A 19001-nucleotide genomic window follows, 5' to 3' on the forward strand; every position below is an offset into this window, starting at 1 on the left:
GGCGGCGAAGGGGCCGGGGCGGCAGCTCGGCTCGGGCCCCGCGGGCTGGGGCCGCCGCAGGCCGGCGGGAGAGGCGAGGCGAGGCGGGCGCGGGGGGCGGGCTCCCGGCCCCGGCAGGCAGCGCTCCTCCCTCCCGCCCCGGGAGCCCCCGGCGGGGTGACAGCCCAGCCGAGCCCAGCCCAGCCGCCCTGCCCGGCCTCGGCCCGCTCGCCGCCAGCGAGGCGACAGCCGCCTCCCCGCGCCCGCCATGTGGAAGCTCAACAAGAGCAGCAAAGTTCTCCTGGACGACTCCCCCGAGGAGGAGGAGACGCGGCCCCGCGGCCCGCCGCCGCCCGCCGCCGCCTTCGCGGCCCCCCAGGTAAGAGCGGGGCCGGGGGCCGCGGGGCTCGGCCCCCTCCTCTCCCGCCGGCGACATGAGTAATCAGTTTTCCACGCCGGGATGCGCGCCGCGATGGGCGAAGGTGCCGGTGTCGGTGCCGGGCGTGCGGCTGTCAGCGGGTCGGGGTCCTCGTTCGCCGTCTCTCTTCTCTCCTTCCTGCCCGGCTCTCCCTTCCTTCCCGTGCCTCTGCCCCGGCCCTGGGCAGCGCGGCGCCCGGCGCGATGAACTACGCGGCCATCCTTGGGCGAGCAGCCTGCGGATGGCCGTGCGTTTGTGTGCGGTGCTAAGTTCTGTCAGGGTGGCTTCTGCTGGAGTTTTTGGACGTAGCGGTTGGTTATCTGTAGGTAGCTGCAATCTTAGTGAAGGCTCTCACTGTTAAATGGTAAGTTGCACTGCAGCAGCGACCTTCCCGATGAACTGTCGTCAAAAGAACACAATTGGGAAGGAAGGGCATCGGTCGAGCACCGGGCAAAACAACTACAAGAATGTTTGCTGACTGCTTTCAAGAACTTGATAGCGATTCAGCATCAGCCCAGCTCAGCAGCCTGTTCAGCTCTCTTGCAGATCTGATCTTCCATTGCCACCAAGCTGGGATTAGGCATAGCCCAAGCAGGAGGCTGCCTAAGGCTGCGGGCTGGTGGGATTTGTATTTGAGGTTGGGTACAAACACCCACCCCACTGCTTGCCCTGTGCCTCCTACCTGTCTTACTGGAAGAGCTGGCATGTATCTGGACAGCCTATCTCTGCTTGAGTTTCTGGTTGGTAGCTGTGATGGGTGTCAACACGTGGCTGCTGCTGATGAGCAGCCTTCCCTAGTCGCAGCAGATATTCCCTCCCTCTCCCAGGAGCCAAAATATCACTGCTCTTATCTCCAGTGCAGCCTCACCTTGGCTATTCTTGTGCCCTGTTACCACAAGAGTCCTGTCTCCAGATGTGAAAATGCCTGTGGATAAATGGCATCTTCTGCAAGAGGAGGAACAGATAGTTATTTTGAAGAGTCTTTCAAGGGGTGAAGAGGATTATAGGGTTGGATATGGGGTATGTCTCCTGCAGCTTCTCATACCACATGTAGCATCTGCTTCCATGGTTCCTGTCCTCAGATGCTTGGAAACTTGTGCTGCTTTCACTATGCTGCTGATTTGCTCTCTACAGCCCTCCTGGGCTTGCTTACCTCCTGAAACCCACCACGAACATCCAGAGTCACCACATGCTTTGCAGGGACCGTTCCCTGCTCTTCTTCTCTACACACAAGAACTCCCAGACCCCTCTGATGCTCCTGACCCTGGCATTCCCCAGATCAGAAGGTGGTTCTTTGGTCTTTCATCCTTACAATTCTCACGTTATTTTTTTCTTCAACTTTAGCAACAGAGCTCTGTTTGTTTTTTGGTGTTTTTTTTTTCTTTTTTGTTTTGTTTTTGTCCCATTCTTTGTCTTCACAACCATAAGCTTCCGTTTCCTTAGTAGGGGATCTCAAGTTAAAATGGTATTGACAACAATTTCTGGTGCAGATAGTTTGCCATTTTCATCAATTTTAATAAAATTCCATTGCTAGTCCCACAATATCTGTTACCAGTGGCACTAGAATAAAATATGCTTTTTGGTGTAGGAGATGGCAGGGGAAGAATAAATCATTCAAAAACCCTAGATGAAATATTCTTGAAGACCACTGGTTTTGGAAAGTTAGCGGGGCTCTAGTGTAGGTTAGCCCTGAAACTGCTGTGAAAACAGTTAATGTTGTTTGGTCTGCATCTTCTTGATCTTTAAATTTGGGAAAAACTGTTTTTAAAGTAATAATTTTAGATTTTATTTAAGCTTTAAGTAATGATAGATATATGGAGAACTGTGATTGTCTGAGTAATGTTTCTTGCGATCCATCAAAAGTAGCACCTAGATCAGCCATAGTACAAGTGTTTCTGAGACGTGATTCAGGTGGGCCTCGAGGAGAAAGTGGGAGGTAACGTACTGCACTTGTTCAGCTTGTTAGATCTGGTAAGGCTCAAGGGCCTCACTTTTAGCCTTTGTGATTTCTGACATTTTGTCAGAACCTGCATTTGCTCCTAATAGTAGGGTCATGAGGGAGTGGAGTGCAGCAGTGAGCTGTGCTGTGTGGCTGTGTCCTGAGCTGCAGGAGAGGGCCGTGGAGTGGAGGAAATGTGGTTCTGGTATGGTACCTGTGCAGGAGAAACTCAGTTTGCCTCTGCTGTGTTGGAGTTGTCATGGGCAGAATGTCTGAACTGTAGATGAAGAATGTCCTTATATTGAGGAAAAGAATCCAGAGCTCCCTCATTTTCTGTCTTGAGGGCTAAGCTTTAAATAATTGATTGGAATGATCTTTAGTAGATTAAAAAAGCCCATCATTGGATTTTGGGCAGAAGTTTGCTGTTAGATTTCATTTCCTCTAGGTTCTTTCCTGATACACCAGTTGCTAAAATGGAAGATTCACTGTCATTATCGCGTTTGATTTATGCCACTGTATGTAGTTTCTTCAAAGCTGGGAAAGAGTGAAGGAGTTCTCGCTGTAGAACCTAGTAATTAGGACATTCAGGAGCAGACAGCAACAAAGAATTAGGCTGCTGGAATTAAAAAAGAAAAAAACCTTTGTGGCTCTACAGAAATTTTAATCATCCTATTTAGATATGGAGGGCTGATCTGGGCTTACACAAGCAGACATTTGGATTTGCAGAAGTCCATGGTCTCACTTGCTTAAACCCAGAATTGTGATGGTTCTGTTTTTGTGGAGAGTGGTTTGATTTTTTTTTTTTTTTTACTTGTTTTTTTCTCAGGCAGAAGAAAAACAAATTTCAGAGCATGAGAATGGCAGTGGGAGGGAACTGACAGCCTCTAGCCACTCTTTAGCTAAAGTTTCTGCATACGTTGAAGTATATTGAATTGTTAACACATATTTAAAACAGTAAGCTGTTTCCTGAGATAAGAAAGACAAGTAAATTCTGAAATGATTTGTGTACGTGTGCACAATTGTTGTATATTATTATTTTTTTAGATCAGACAGTTTTAGACTGAATCATAAAGGTTAATTTTAGTTTACTCTTCAAAGCATAAATATTTTACATTTATGCGATGAAGGTTCTTTATTGGCTAGAGTTACAGTTAATGCATGAAGGCAACTTAATACATGTGAATAGTGCAAGTGTGTAAAATGAAATTAATGTCTTCTTGTGTTTCTCTCTCAAAATATGCTTGAAACATACAGTTATGCTTGCCAAACCTGCATTCAGTTTGTAATATACTCATTATGTTTCAAACTGGAGTTATATTTTTGGAATGGGAAAAATGTTTGGTTTTGACTTCAGCAGGGCAGTGTTTGGCAGTCATGCTGTATTCTCCTTGATTAAAGTCTGCTGTAATTTAATCAGGCCTCAGAGATGTCAATGATGCGTCAATATTTCATGCAACTCTTACGTAAAATGGTGCTCAGCTTTGGAATCTGCCTATATATTAGAGCAGCTGATGGGTATCCAGCTAAATTGTATTATATTTTGCAACTTTGTCTTTCATGTAAAATGCTCTGGATCCCTCATCCTCCTTGACCTGTTCCCCTCTGATGGTATTTTTGGTTATATTCACAGGGAATATGTGGAAAAACATGTTTAATGCTGAGTTTTGTTTAGGCTTGCACACTGAACATGTTTCAAGTTGGGTATACAGATTTTTAGTTATCTATTTTAATTAAGATGTTTAAATCTCTGGTACAATTTTGGGACTTAGCTTTCATCTTTAGCTGAGCTGAACTCAGACAGACCCTGAAGGAATGGGTGGGAGCTGCACAGCATTTTGTATGCTCTACTAATGCACTGAATAAGATTATTTTTTAATTAAAAAGAAGTAGTAAATGTTAATCCAGCTAATGTCTTTCCTTCACTTTCTAACCACTTAAATGTGTCTCAGGCTTTGCATGCGGTACTTTTACAATTCCTTTATACATACTCCTCTGTTCTAGCCTATTTTTTCATCAAAGTAGTTCTTGTGACATTTTGTGACATTTTCCTGGCTAACATCCATCACCTGTATTCTGTTGTCATTCCTGAATATCGGACTGGGAGGACTGACAACAAAAACTCTCCTGAAGCTTTCCTTGACTTGCCTTTCCTGTTTTTTTTTCGTCGCATGCATCCTGCAGCAACTTCTTGAGTGGATCCTTTTTCTTTCTCAGCCTTCATAGAGCGCTGAAGAGAGCTGATGGTGTCTTGAGGTGTCTTTTTGCAGATATTACTGTTGTTTATGACATAAAGCCTAAGTTGTCCTTATCTTTCTGGTTCAGTTTCTTCAGCTGGCTTCCCTTTGTTTCAGGACATTTACATTCAGATTTCTAGCCTTGCTTTCAAGGTTTTTCTCAGTACATCCTCTTCCTCTTGCCCATTTGTCACTTCTAACACTTGTATCTTCTTTGGAGCCAGTCCTGCTTTACTAGCTCAGACAGCCTCTGTTTGTCCTCAGCCCTGTCTGTCTGTATCCCTGCAAGCACCATACTGAATTATTCCCTTTGGCTGATCCAAAATTCCATTCTTCTCAAAATCGTTTCTGGAGATCCATCATCCCTAATCTCTTTGCTGTATCTTTGTAGAGGTAGACCAACTATTTACACAGGCATATAAGATAGGAATGGTTTTAAACTAAAAGAGGGGAGATTTAGGTTAAATTTTAAGTGGAACTTCTTACTCAGAGGGTGGTGGGGCACTGGACAGGCTGCTCAGATAAGCTGTGAGTGCTGCAACCCTGGAGGTGCTCAGGGCTGGGTTAGATGGAGCCCTGGACAGCCTGGTCTTGTGGGTGGCAGCCCTGCCCATGGTACAGGGGTTGGAGCTGGATGGTTCCAACCATTCTACCATTCTGTGATATGCTTTTGCAAAGTTAATAGAAGCGTACTTTCCTAGCAGCGTGGAGAATGTATAGTATAGTATATGATTGAACTAGTATGTAGTACTTTTTGAGAAAGAATTGATGTTTTTCGTGTGCTTAATTCTTTACTACTGAAATAAAGCTTTGATTTCTTCCCTCGCTTTTGTAGAAACTTTTTGTTTGATTGCATAAAAGCATCCATAAGATGTGTAGAATTATTAGCATTTAGATGAATCCCTTGCCAGGTAGAGCAGTTTTCAGTCCTGACATCATCAGGAAACGATTTAGTGGAGGGTTGTTAGAGTTAGGGTAGTATGGTTAGGTTGAGGTTGGACTTGATGATCTTGAAGGTCTTTTCCAATCTGAGCAATGCTATGATTCTTCCAGCTCACTGCGAGGGGCCAGCCTAGACTATGAATGTAGAGCTGCACGTGGAGATGAAAGCAGCATCTCAAAAGGAAGTGGTGTGTTTGCTGTTGAACACCGTAACCAAAAATAAAGTGTTCAACCTGTTTTGCAGAAGCTATTCTACGAAAATATTACCATTACTCATGCAAGAGGTTTTTTCTGGGGGATGTGTAACTTAACTTCAAATACCATGCGTGACTCCATAAAAAAATCGTAAGTCAGATACTGTCTTTTGAACTATCATCATTTTCTGGTGTGGCTAAGACATTACATCAGAGAATTTTCAATCAGAAACATCATCAGAATCAAAAACTTCATTGGAATATTTACCCTATTGCAGCAATTCAAGTCAACTCGATTATCCAACCGTATTTTCAGCATTGACATTGATAGTATTTCCCTCTTAATATAGTTGTTTCCAGTTCTTGGAGCATACTTTACATTTTAAAAATTGGGCAAAAAGCATATTTTTAATGAGCTCAGTTTTTAAAATTATTTTTAAGGTGTTAAGTAACATTCTTCCAAAAATATTATGTGAAGCAAAATCTGAATAAGATGTATTATAATGACTTCTTATTACAGGCAGGTACAATAATGTGAGCAATTAATAAAATAACCTCCTTTAGTGATGAGGGAATGCAGAGCGTCAGAATCTGCTGCTCTGATATTTCTTTTTGTAATGCCAGTAAAACACAGAACTACAAAAGTATTTTTGTGTAAATACTTACATTTGGAAATTAATCTTCTCCAGTAACTGGCCATTTGTATCGACATTTCCAAAATATGGAAATAATTTAGATATTCTATTTTAAAGCGTAAAGGAACGCAAAGCAATAACTGAAGAAGAAGTGGTTGAATGAAACAGTTTGTCAAAATGCTAAACAAGTTTTTGACAGCTGTGAATGCTGATGGAAAAAACATCATCTTTGTTTTGATCTATTCAGCCTTAATAATATTTTAAACAGTGAAAAAACAGGAAAACTCTTTTTCATCATTCGGTCAATCTGGAGAATAATAGTTAATTGCAGAAGATGGGGAGCTAGAATATGAAAGCAATTTTGAATACATTGGACGGGCTGTTGGCTGTATCTGAAATAGTCACCTGGACTTCTCAAAGGCAGCAGGGTACAGCAAGCTCTTCTGCGCATGGTCTGGTGAATTGTAAGATGAAAGTATAAGGTTCAAAGAGGAAAGCACATTCTTTAACATAATTCATTTTTAAGCTTTCCTTTTCTTTGTGAACAAATTATTTTCCATTTTGCTGCAGAGTGGCAGAGGAGGCTGCCAGGGTGGCAGTCACTGTCACTGTTCAGTCACAGTGGCATCTGAACTGGGTTATTGTTATAATGGAGATGCTTTTGTAATGCTAGAGAGTGATTTAGAGTACTAGAATGTTCTTTATTTAGTTTTTGAGAAACCAGTTTAAAATGCCATGCAACTCTTGAGCGTGAAAAGACTTTGGAAGTACCTAGTTTAATAATTTTTATTGGTGATATTAATAAGTTTTTAGTATACACCAGCTGTTCAGATGGTTAGCTTGGTTTGTTCACTTGTTTTAGGGACATGGAAACAGCACTGAACGAGTACTCAGTACTGCTGAGACCTAGCAGTAGATGAAGTATGGACAAGACTAAAATGGTCTTGGACTTAATCTAGACCTTGTCTGCTATCAAGGAGAAGGGAAATTCGCAGTTCAACATGGAGTTGCATCTGTTGAACACCTGGCTTTGCATGAAAGCAGGCTGTGTGACTGAGCAATGCGCTGCTTGGCTGTTCAGACTGCAGGCCTTGTGTCCTTGACGGGCACGTTCCATTTTGCATCAGCATTAGGTACAGGGCTGCTATTTTTTTCCATGTCCGTCTACATTTGATCACAGTTGCTTCAAGCTGATGATTTGAAAAGCATATTCATATCCACACATTGATTTTTCCAAGTGTATGTGCGTGTGATCAAGAATGTGAGGCCTAAGACCAAAGTTACCTGCTGCTTTCTCCTTATTCCAGTGAGGAGTGTATTTTGCGCTGGTTTTGTTTCAGATTGAAAACCAGATAAGCAGAGTGACTTTTGCTTTATTAATCCGTTGTAGTCTTTATTTCTTTCATTTGATGTTACAGCAAAATCCTGCTCAAACCGAAGGAAGCAGGTTCTTTTGTTAGCTGTGGTTGAAGATAGTGATCTGACAGTGGGATCTCGTCTGAGCACGAGCTGGCCGTCTCCGGTCAGGCTGTGTATATAGAGTGTTCTCCTGTTTGGTTTGTAATCAGTGTTTTGGGAATCTTTCCAGCTTTGGAGGTTAACTTTGAGGTCTACAATCTTCTGAGCGATTTTTATTTTTTCTTCTCCATCTCCTATCTCTGGGTTACTCTGGGGCTTTGTGGAGGACTGGGAGTTGTTTTCAGTTTTTGCACGGCATATATCTCCTCAGGTGGTGCTGGTTGTTTTTTGTTCCACTTAAGTTATTCATTTGTGGTTCATAATCTAATTTGCACTTACAGGCATGATGACCTAGATGTTAAATTCTGCTTAGTCCTTGATGAGGCATGGCAGTAGGCAGAAGAGATGTAACAGGTCAGTGGAAGGGCAGTAATTTGTACCAAAAAGACTTATTCCTAAAATAACCACATTTTCTTACGTGTGCTGTACTTTGACAACCATTGTATGTGTGATAGGAAGGCTCCATAACTGAGTAGAGAAAATCGATAATATACCATTTAATGTACTAGAGCAAGAGAAAGACGTGGAGGGTGACTTGATGATAGTATTTGCCTTAACTCTTTGGTGTCCAGTGTTTCTCATCGTGGACTGAATGATCTAAAGGGACTAATTAATTACTTTACCACAAAGGAAGCTGAGGGAAGTAGATTACAGTTTTGATCTCTGTACAAAAAGGTTTATGTGCTAGTTGAATTAATCCCTTGAGTACCCTATGGTTTGCAGTGTGTCCAACAAAAGGGCACTTGTTTCCTTACGAAAACACACTGTGCATACCAACATTCTCGTGCCAGAACTGAAAGGCTATTCATGTTGATCAGCATTTCCCACTTGCCTTAGTATTTAGTTGTCTGTTTCATTACTAAATGCTATAACGTACTCCACGTTTTTCTTTTAAGTTAAAGTAACTGTAAACCACTTAGACTAAACTGGGATAATGTGTAAATGTTGGTGTTTCTTATGCAGCATGATAAAGCAAGTGTATCTTCAGTTTTTACCAATAGCTGTGTAGCAGTTTGTCCCCTTAGAGGAGAATGAAAGAAAAAAAATGAAATTGTAGGTTCCTTGGTCCCTGATCAGTGATGAAAGTAGACTGTATCAATAGAAGAGGGGAAGAAAGTGATTCCGCAGATGAAGATGGGCTGTATGTGCTTTCCTGTATCTTCTCAGACCTTCCTCATAGTGCTCCAGACCCTGTCACTTTTCTTGTCACCCAGGTCACGCAGGTCCCTCCCCGGCCGTGTGAGTCAGTGAATGCTGTGCTGCTGTGGAGCATGCTTTTTTCCTGCCTTGCTTTCCTCTGCTTTCCCTAGCCACAAGTTTTCCAGTAAATGTGTAGAAATCATGTCTGCCTGAGACTGATAAATTCAAACCTACTGGTGTTGGTTAGTCGAAACCTCCTTGGTGTCAGTCACAAGTTACTGAGAGCACATAGGACATACGGATGGATGTCAGACATGCATCGCAGTTGACCAACTCTTCATCTCTTAGATCTCTTAGAATCATAGAATGGCTTGGATTGGAAGGGGCCTTAAAAACCATATAATTCCAATCCCCCTGCCATGGGCTGGGTTGCCACCCATCAGCCCAGGGCCCCATCCAGCCTGGCCTTGAGTACCTACAGGGATGGGACATCCACAGCTTCTCTGCGCAGCTGTGCCAGTGCTCACCAACCTCTGAGTAAATAATTTCCGCCTAACATCTAACCTAAATGTTCCCTTTGGTAGTTTAAAACTCTTCCCCCTTGTCCTGTCACTACAGATCTTCAGAGAGCCCTATCCTGCACAGGGGCTTTTGGCCTCTTGATAGGTCTTCCACTGCTGTAAAATGTGTTTTGAGCAATGGATTCTCCCCAGTTGCTTTTCTGAGGGATTAATATCTTTTTGTCTTTGTACTTTGTATCTTTTAACTTTGTGTTGCCTTTGAACTGTCAATCCCCCACTGTGTGAGTGTCCTCCTGAGAGCTACTGCCTGTTCGTTATGAGGATCACATTCTGTGTCTGTGAGTAGTAACATGTGGATGTATTAACAACACAACCCTGTTTGTCACAGTTGGTAGAAGAGGTTCGGTTTTATTATTTTTTTTAACTGTTCATTGTGAATGACATATTTTATCAGAGATGGTGTTCCAGTTTTCCTCTGCCTGTTATCTGGCTCCCCAGCCCTGTGAGATGTTCACCGCATCTCTCAGCTTTTCCCTAAAACCTTGCACTGTGAAAGTCGTTTTGCATTTTTGTTTCTGTATGCTCTGGCTTGATGGAGGCTGTATGCTTTTGCCCTTTCATCTTTTCTTTATGTATTGTCATATTTTTATAATCCCTCTTAATATGTTTGGAAAGCTGAAAGAATGAAAGTGAGAGGTGTTGTTTCTCTGGGAGGTACCAATGGTGCCTTGTTTGTTCTGGAGATAGCATTGTGCTTGTTGTACCTGGTGGCTCTGACAGCTCTGGATGGCTGAAATCACTTTTCCTCTTACCACATTTTTCCTGGAGGCTTCTCTAGTACTTGAATTTTTTTTTCTTTTGGGTGAAAAATTTGAACAAATTGGATGAGAGTTCTCTAGCTCTTACCCTGGAATACTCTGTGGCATTCCTGTTTAAAATATTGCCAATGATTCCATGATTCTCTCTTTAAACTGGGGAAGAAAAAAAGTAATTAGATTTCATTCTGGAGTATTGCACAAACGTTAACTTTGTAATTTTTAGTATTCCATCTACAATGACATCCTGTATTAAGACAATTGACCAAAATGCAGAAGTTCAGTAACTTATTGAGGTCCACAGCATGCAATAGTCTCATTTTTGGTGATGATAGGAGTTTCTGACTTTGTATTCTGCCCCAGAAAGTGTCTTCTGTTTCCAACATACAGTTGTTGCTAAAGTACAGTGGGATGGTCTTCATGCTGGTTCTAGAAATGTTCGTCAGCCCTTGTACGAAGGATGAAGTATGAAGGATTGCCTGTACTAGGAAACATTACTAGGAAATTACAACAAATATAATCCAAAAAGGATGTGTGGGATGAGAAGGTGGCCTCTCCAAGAGGAGGCTGATACTTCTGGGGTCCCCCATGACTAAATACACCTAATACTTCTTTGTAAACTTTCTCACCTCTTCCTAATGTTGCTAGCAAAGTGACAGGTCTTTGGGCATTTTGTGTAGAAATGTGTGATTTTATTTATATGGAGTTACCTTAAAAAATAAACAAAACAAAAAAAAAATCCTGAGCACATAAACTTGTTAACATTTCCTTTTAGTTGAAAAAGGTAGGAGTGGGCAAATTTGATTTTGAAGTGATAGTTGTCTGTCATAAGAAAAAAAGGGTCCAAAGTAGCTACAGGGAATTCTGTGAAATTGTCACTTCAGAGAGGCTTTCTATAAACTGTTATCCTGTAATTTCTGTGAGGGCTTTTTGTTTTTGTTTTCTTTTGGTTTTTTAGAACTTCTCTTAAATTATGTAAGTTGTAGGTTTCTGTTCCTATTTTGTCTTTAGTGACTACTGATATTTGGAGCTACGTGTAGAGCAAAAGATGTATACGTATATCTTGTTAAAACATAGACAAAGATGAGAAAATCCCACAGTTCTTATATACCGTCGTTCACTTCTCATATCCTTTTTTGACCTGTAAACTATTCCTGGTACTGATCTTACTTCTCCTGACTTGGGGGGCCTGTTGACAGCTGGTTTGAGTGCACAGAGATACCAACTTGATGGAGAGACGGACAAAAATGCTGCCCTATTAAATTACCTTTGCTAGCATTCTCAGTACTCTGGTTTTCATCAGAGATCTTGAAAATAGAAGAGAAAGGAATGCAGGCAAAAGTCTTTAATGAAGGGGAAGTATAATGCTTTTTGATATGAAAGTGGAGAGAATCTTTGGACATCACCTGCTCCAGGCTGTGGACACACACTGCTTAGAGCAACATCTACAGAAAAAAAAAACTGCAGACATAACCATTAATTTAAGATTCAAGTTAAATTTCAAATTTCAGTTGTGTGGAAATCCTTCTGAAACAAGAGTTTTTGGGCTCTCTTTTCAGTTGGGTTGGGGCTTTTGGTTTTGTAGGGATTTGATTTTGTGTTTTTGCTTCTGGTGCAGCATTTGCTGTGATGTTTGCTTAGTTCTGTGGTATGACCAAGTTTTGTCAATTTTCTGTCATGATGTTTTGAATAGAATAAAAGCATTTATGAGTATTCTAAAATGTTGCTGCTGATTGTCAAACTGAACTGACCATGAGCCTTTTTTTTATCTTTATTCTTTTCTTTTTGGAGAATAAAGACCAGTTTCTTCATGATGAAGTTCCATCTTCAGTGTCTCAACTTGCAACAAAGGTAAATATCTGTTCATTGGAAGTGTAGCATGTTGTATATCATATATATACACTTCACTCTGTGTGTGTTAGGAGCTTTGCTTTTTATTGTGTGCAGCCTGAATTAAGGAGGATATTTACGTACTTTATTGTTGGTTTTATTGTTATTTATGGCCCTTTCTCATACTGTCATGGATTTCTCATTGAAGTATTGTTGAAATATTAGCAGCACAGTAGTTGCAAGGAAATAAAGCAGCGTTGTAATTATTTTTTGAAGGAAAAGTTCCTTTATTTTTATTCTTTCATGTAGTATATATGAAAGCATATATATATTAAGAAGAAAATAAGAATCCACAGGAATTAACTGAAGCACAATCTAAAGTAAAGAAGAACTAAATATTACCTGTGCTGAAAATATGATCACTAGGAGAGATTTTTATATATATTCCATTAAATGTGTAACTCAGCTGCCTCTGTGACCACAAGAACTTTATCTTGTATCTCTTTCTGGAAAGTCGGGATTTGACTTATATATTTTTTTACCTTGATGTGTGTCCAAGAATATTTTTAGTGTTCTTCAACTACTGTGCTAGAAGATGAAAGAACTGGAAGTCGCTATGACGTGCTAGAGCTTGTTTTGAAATTCCATAGGTATAGAGAAAAGCATTTAAAAACAGTGTCATTAGTGTAATAGGATACTTCACATTAACATGTATTAACTGAACATCTGCCTCTGTTACTTCTTTTTTGTTCTACTTGAGATGCAGTATGATTTTCACTGAAAATAGTAGTGCAATTATGCTATATCTTTCTGCTTTTTAGAAAAAAAAAAAATATTCCTCCTTCTGGGGATGTAAACTGCTATGTTTTTTATGCCAGATGATAAATGTTTAGGAAAAGAATCTTGACATCAATTTCTTTTATATTGAAGCTTTTTTTGTCCATTTCTTAGTCATTCAGGAAGACTTGCTAAGTGTGTGTTTTGGTTTCAGGGGAAAAATAGGCCCCAGGGCAAACCACTGAGCTGCGGTATTTTTTCTGTTGTAAAGTAAAATCCTCTTGTCTTAAAAATGTATTCACTAAAACCGCTCCTTATCCTTCTCATCTTATTTTTCTTTATTGTTGTTTCTGAAAGCACTTCTGAGTTTTATTTGGTTCTTCTGTCTTAGAAGCTGTCAGTAAAGTGGTATCCCATGAGTTCCAAAATCCTTAATATAGAAGGCTTTTTATATGTGTGGCCTTTTCAGTGGATGCATTTCATGAATGAGTCTCCATGTAGAAACAGTATAATGAAGAACAATGAAGTTCTTCAAGAAAAGGGATCCATATTTGGTATGCATGCCCTTTAGGGAAATAGCCTTTAAGGATAGTCCTTAAAGCTGAAGTTTTAGGCCAATTCTCATTCCCAGTCTGACAGAAAAGTCTTTGACCTGGATCTGAAGGTGCACAAGCAGGAGCTGGTCCTAGTGGCTGAAGCTATAGGCTGCTTACATTGTGCTCATGCAAGAAGTTGCCTACCCTGCAGTGAGGACATGCTGGCTTCAATGCTAGAGTTTTCTGGCTCCCTTTTCCTGTTGCACCTAGAAGGCAGGTACAGCTGGTTAGAAAGCCATGTAGCATCTCCATTGGAGGAGCTGTGAAATCCCTAGTGGTACACTGGGAGAGGCAGAAGCTGGAACCATTGCACATCGCTCTTCGGCCTCAGCTAAGCTCATCTCAGTGGCCGGAGCCCAGTGCTGAGATCCAGCATTAGAAGCACAGTGGAGGAATCACCTGCAGTTGTTACCAGGCCAGCTTTTGAAAAGAGACAAATAGTTTGGAAAAACAAGATACGTTATCTTCGTAAGGGTACTAGAGATGTTGGGAAATCCAGCAGGGCCAAATTCTGGAGTTTCTCTCCAGAAATAATTGTTGGTCTGCACACCAAGAAAGTTGAGGAGTTCCTTCCTGAAAATGCTTTGATAGCTGGGAAACAAATTTGGAGGGGGATTGTTTTTTTCATTTTGAATTCTTTGTTGTTTGGATTCTAGCATGTTATGAATAGGCTTCCTATAATGTGGGAACAGCACTTCTTTAGTTAAAGCTGATTGACATTTTTTATTATAAAACACTCAATTGTAACTTTATTGACCTGTAAAGTACTTATATGGAAAATTCCTCCCTGGCTTTTTATTTTGATAGGGTGGCAGAGAAGGGAGGAAAGCTGCAGGACAAACAGTTGTTTCTTCTCAGTCATGTTGGAGAGAAAAATCCATTTTTGTTTCCATTTAAGAAAGAAAATTGTGCACACTTTTCGTGGAGTGCTTTTACATTGCTGGAGGATTTTGATTCACCAGTTGTCAGTCCTGTGTGAAAATACTTGTGACGGTCTGCTCAAACTTGGCCAAAACATACATTTCTAGAAATCTCATTTCATACATGCTGAGTTGAGGCTTTTTAGGGATTAGCTGCTTAACTATACAACAGCACTGAACATGCTGATTCTCACTGCAGGTATACGGAGCACAAAATTGCTCTTTTTGGTTGCTAAGACTCTTGTTATGTGGTTTCTTGTAGCCCACAGAGAGTGACTTCTGTTCCCGGGAGCCCTGCTGGTTAGCAGTCAAGAAGTAGAAAAGTCTAATGAGAATATATTGCAAGTGCTACTAGCCATTCATGAAGCAGTACAGTTTTAGTCAGAGTCATGTTCAAACTTACTTGAATCATTCACTTTGAAATGTTAACTATGTATCATATACCTCTAATGTATGTCCCAAATCCTTACTATTGTTCTTAGACTTGATTGAGACTATGCTTATCTCCTCCCCACCATAATGCAGCATTCATGTACAATTAACTGTTTTCAGTTAAGTGTATTCATCTTCTTTAGTATGTATTCATCTCTATGTGCATGTATATATTTCTGCAACATACTGTTTACTTTTAGGAGTGTTCTACTTCGTTAGTATATAACTGTTAGTATTCCTCATTTGTCGCCTTTTAGCCTAATTTTTCACGAACCTTCTTAACATAACGTGGAGCTCTAATTATGAATTGCATACCTGTGACAGTAAAATTAACTGAAAAGTCATCTTAGCGATGCTTTACTGTTTCCCAGTAGACTCTGATGGCTTATTTATTACTCATTGCCTGTCTACTTAGTATGGGAAGCTGATGTCAATCATCTGAATTTGTTGGTGTGGTGAAAACTGTTGGTGTGGTGAAAACTGGAAAATTTAAAGTATTTTATTTGTAGTGATACTTCTCAAATTTAGAGGAGACTTCCAACTAAGAGGACCTGACCCTTTCTGGGGTACTTTACATATCAAGTTAACTATTGATAGATGTTTGTTCCCTATTTTTTTTTTTTTTTTTTGCCTAAAGATGGAAAAAAATCTGGTCAACATATGTAGTTTATGTGTAGCTAATTCACTTGGATCAATATGGGCAGCAAAACAGAAAAACCTTCCTAAAGGGTTGAGATTAGGGGGGTGAGTTCAGGGAAGCCACTCTGTACCTAGAAGGCTCTATGGAGGAAAGATGACTGCAATCTTTATCACTAGAATTCATATAGTAATTTCTGCTACAAAAAATGTTCTGTTACCCCTAAGCTCTGTGTTTTTAGTGACTATCTGACTCTGACATCTTTTATTGAGCTGATTCTTATCGTTAACCAAAAGAACGCAAAAAACAAATGACTTAGTGTTCTGCTTACTTAGTAATTTCATCTGATCTTCCACAGTATCACACGGGTACAAAACCATGGGATAAGGAAGGTGGTATAAATGTCAGTAGGTAATGGACTGGATCTGCCCTTTTCAGCAGCAGTGTCTGATAAACTAGACCTGCCATCGTGTGAAAGTTCTCTCCAGGAATCTGTCTGACAGATGGGCACCAATACTAAAGGTTTGGCAAAGGCAAAGCAGAGGGAATAGCAGTGAGGGGGAGAAGATTGCAGGCAGTTGGACTAGGGATGGACAGACTGTATCCTTTACATGATGTTCTGGAAGTGGCTGCTTGTACTGCCAGTGTCAGAAGATACACTAATTAAATGGCAGCTTTTTCAGGATAGAGAGAGTTCTTCATAAGCTGGAATTAACACTACAGAATGCAGGGGAAGAAGATTATGGTTTTTCAGTAGTCTGCCTGTTGATTGATTAATCTACATTTCACTTCTACTGATCCTTTTAGGTGATTGCATAGAGCATTGTGATGCAGATTTTCAAGACCTAAAATGGATGTTAGGGGGAAAGTATATTATGGCTGTTATGATGGGAGTACTCCATGCTCTCACAGTCAAGCTAGCATGAGAGTAGCCTGTGATCCTATTTCACACAGCTCTGAAATGACATCTTGAGATGTTTCTACTTTCCTTCTCATGGGCATTTTTGAAAAACAGTAGACTCTGGCATCCGACTTGGTCTACTAAAGTTAGAAGTTCTAACTTCTGAAGTTACAATACTAGCCATTAGTTGTAATCTGTTTTTCTTAGCAGTCTCCTCTGGGCATTTCACTTATCTTTTGTTTTGAAGTTTTTATTTTGTTTTAAACCTGGAGTTTTGACTATATGCCCAGTTCTTTTCTAGTGTTGTCAGCTTTGATTTTCAGAGATCTTCTCCTCTGAGCTCAAGAATAGTCTGTCCTGCCAACCAGGGACGCAGGCAGAGGTGACGGGAGACCTGTGTGGATGAGCAAGATGCTTCTGAAAAAAAAAAAAAGTATACAGTAGAAACATATGGAAGGAGAAAACAGGGTCAAGTGATGGAAGGGGAACATAAAGACACTCTAAGCATGCAAGGATGGAGTTAGGAAAGCCAGAACCCACTTAGAGTTAAATCTGGTGAGGGAAATAAAGAGCAACAATGAAAGGCTTCTGCACGTACCTCAGAAGCACAGAGAAAATGGAACCTGGCTCTTATCAGTGGAGGCAATGGGCTGAAAGTGAGAAGGAAGAAATTCCGTTTAATGACAACAAAATATCTTTTCACCATGAGTGTGGTAAGTCCTGAACAGGCTGTTCAGAGAGGCTGCAGAGTCTCCACCTGTAGAGATGTTGTGGTTCCAACTGGACACAGTCCTGGGCAAGCTGCTCTGAGTGTCCCTGCTTTGAGCAGTGTGGGTGGGTAGATACCTCCAAACGTCTCTTCCAGCCACATGGACTCTGTGGTTCTTTGAACTTTGGATGCGGAATTATTTCTTTTTCCATTGATGCATGGAAAAAGTACTTTAGAAGTTTGTGAATATGAACTAGTCATAAATGTGGACTTATTTGAAAAGTTTAGGAGTAGCACTTTTGAGCTTTGTGTAGACTGTTACGTCATAAAAATGAAATACAGAGCTTGTGGAAGTGGCTTAATGCTCAAAGACCATATCAGTAGTTTATTTTCATGTGTTGCATAACTTTGCAAAGTTGTTGAAACTGCTGCGTGTCAAACTCAAGGTTTTGGAGAGTGGTGACTTCAGGATCTCTTTACTGAATTGTACCTACTAGCAGATACAGTTGTAATGACTCCAGCTGCACTGGGAATCGCACTTACCTCTAGGTTAAGCAAACACATCTTGCTGTGTTAGGGAATTTTTTAAGTACATGACAGATATATAACAGTCATGATCAAAAAGAAGGATCACTGTCTTAGTAATTCAGCAGCTAGAAAATAAGTGATGGAAGTATACCTTAAAAGTTAACTGTGTAGGCATACTTCATTCTGGTGGCCTTATGTGGTGGAGTGACAGCTTCGGTGGAGGGGGAAGGGTGGTGGATGTCATCTACCTGGCCTTCTGCAAGGCCTTTGACATGGTCCCTCAGCACATCCTTCTCTCTGTATTGGAGAGGTGTGGATTTGAAGGATGGACTGTTCAATGGATTAGGAATTGGCTGGCTGGACGCAGCCAAAGGCTTGTGATCGATGGTTCTGTGTCAGGGCGGAGGCCGGTCACAAGCGGTGTCCCTCAGGGATCGGTCTTGGGACCAGTGCTCTTCAGCATCTTCATCAGTGACACAGACGATGACATCGAGTGCACCCTCAGCGAGTTTGCTGATGACACCAAGCTGAGCAGTGCAGTCAATACATTGGAAGGAAGGGAAGCCATCCAGAGGGACCTGGACAGGCTGGAGAAGTGGGCCCATGAAAACCTAATGAAGTTCAATAAGGCCAAGTGCAGGGTGCTGCACTTGGGTCGGGGCAATCCCAGGTATTTATACAAACTGGGGGAAGAGCTCCTTGAGAGCAGCCCTGCGGAGAAGGACTTGGGGGTCCTGGTGGATGAGAAGCTGGATGTGAGTCAGTAGTGTGCGGCTGCAGCCTGGAAGGTCAACTGTGTTCTGGGCTGCATTAACAAAGGAGTGGCCAGCAGGGAGAGGGAGGTGATTGTCCCTCTCTACTCGGCTCTTGTGAGACCCCATCTGGAGTACTGCACCCAGGCCTGGGGCCCCCAGTACAGGAAGGACAGGGAGCTCTTGGAACAGGTCCGGAGGAGGACTGGACCAGAGGTCCAGTCTGGTCCAGAGGAGGATCAGAGGGCTGGAGCAGTTCTCCTATGAGGAAAGGTTGAGGGAACTGGGCTTGTTTAGCTTGGAGAAGAGAAGGCTCAGGGGAGACCTCATTGTGGCCTTCCAGTACTTGAAGGGAGTGTATAAACATGGGGGGGAAACGGCTGTTTATGAGGGTGGATAGTGATAGGACAAGGAGGAATGGTTTTAAACTGAGACAGGGGAGGTTTAGGTTGGATATTAGGAGGAAGTTTTTCACCCAGAGGGTGGTGACACACTGGAACAGGTTGCCCAAGGAGGCTGTGGATGCCCCATCCCTGGAGGCATTCAAGGCCAGGCTGGATGTGGCTCTGGGCAGCCTGGTCTGC

The 19001-nt window shown here is 41.6% G+C and overlaps 1 protein-coding gene across 2 annotated transcripts in view; it reads left to right on the top strand.

Annotated features, from left to right (window-relative positions):
- Positions 1-115: 115 nt before the first annotated feature.
- TDRP (testis development related protein) overlaps positions 116-19001 on the top strand; it is a 28307-nt gene continuing 9421 nt past the window's right edge. The window contains exons 1-2 of one of the 2 annotated variants that reach the window (XM_031610817.2): positions 116-358; positions 12127-12186. In XM_031610817.2, coding sequence (XP_031466677.1) covers positions 248-358; positions 12127-12186 — 171 coding nt within the window. In that variant the 5' untranslated portion in view covers positions 116-247. The remainder of the gene's footprint in view (positions 359-12126; positions 12187-19001) is intronic. The other variant, XM_031610818.2, reaches the window with a different exon arrangement.

The sequence above is a fragment of the Phasianus colchicus genome, chromosome 2, assembly GCF_987193195.1.
Source record: "Phasianus colchicus chromosome 2, bPhaCol1.hap1.1, whole genome shotgun sequence".
Classification (NCBI taxonomy): Eukaryota; Metazoa; Chordata; class Aves; order Galliformes; family Phasianidae; genus Phasianus; species Phasianus colchicus.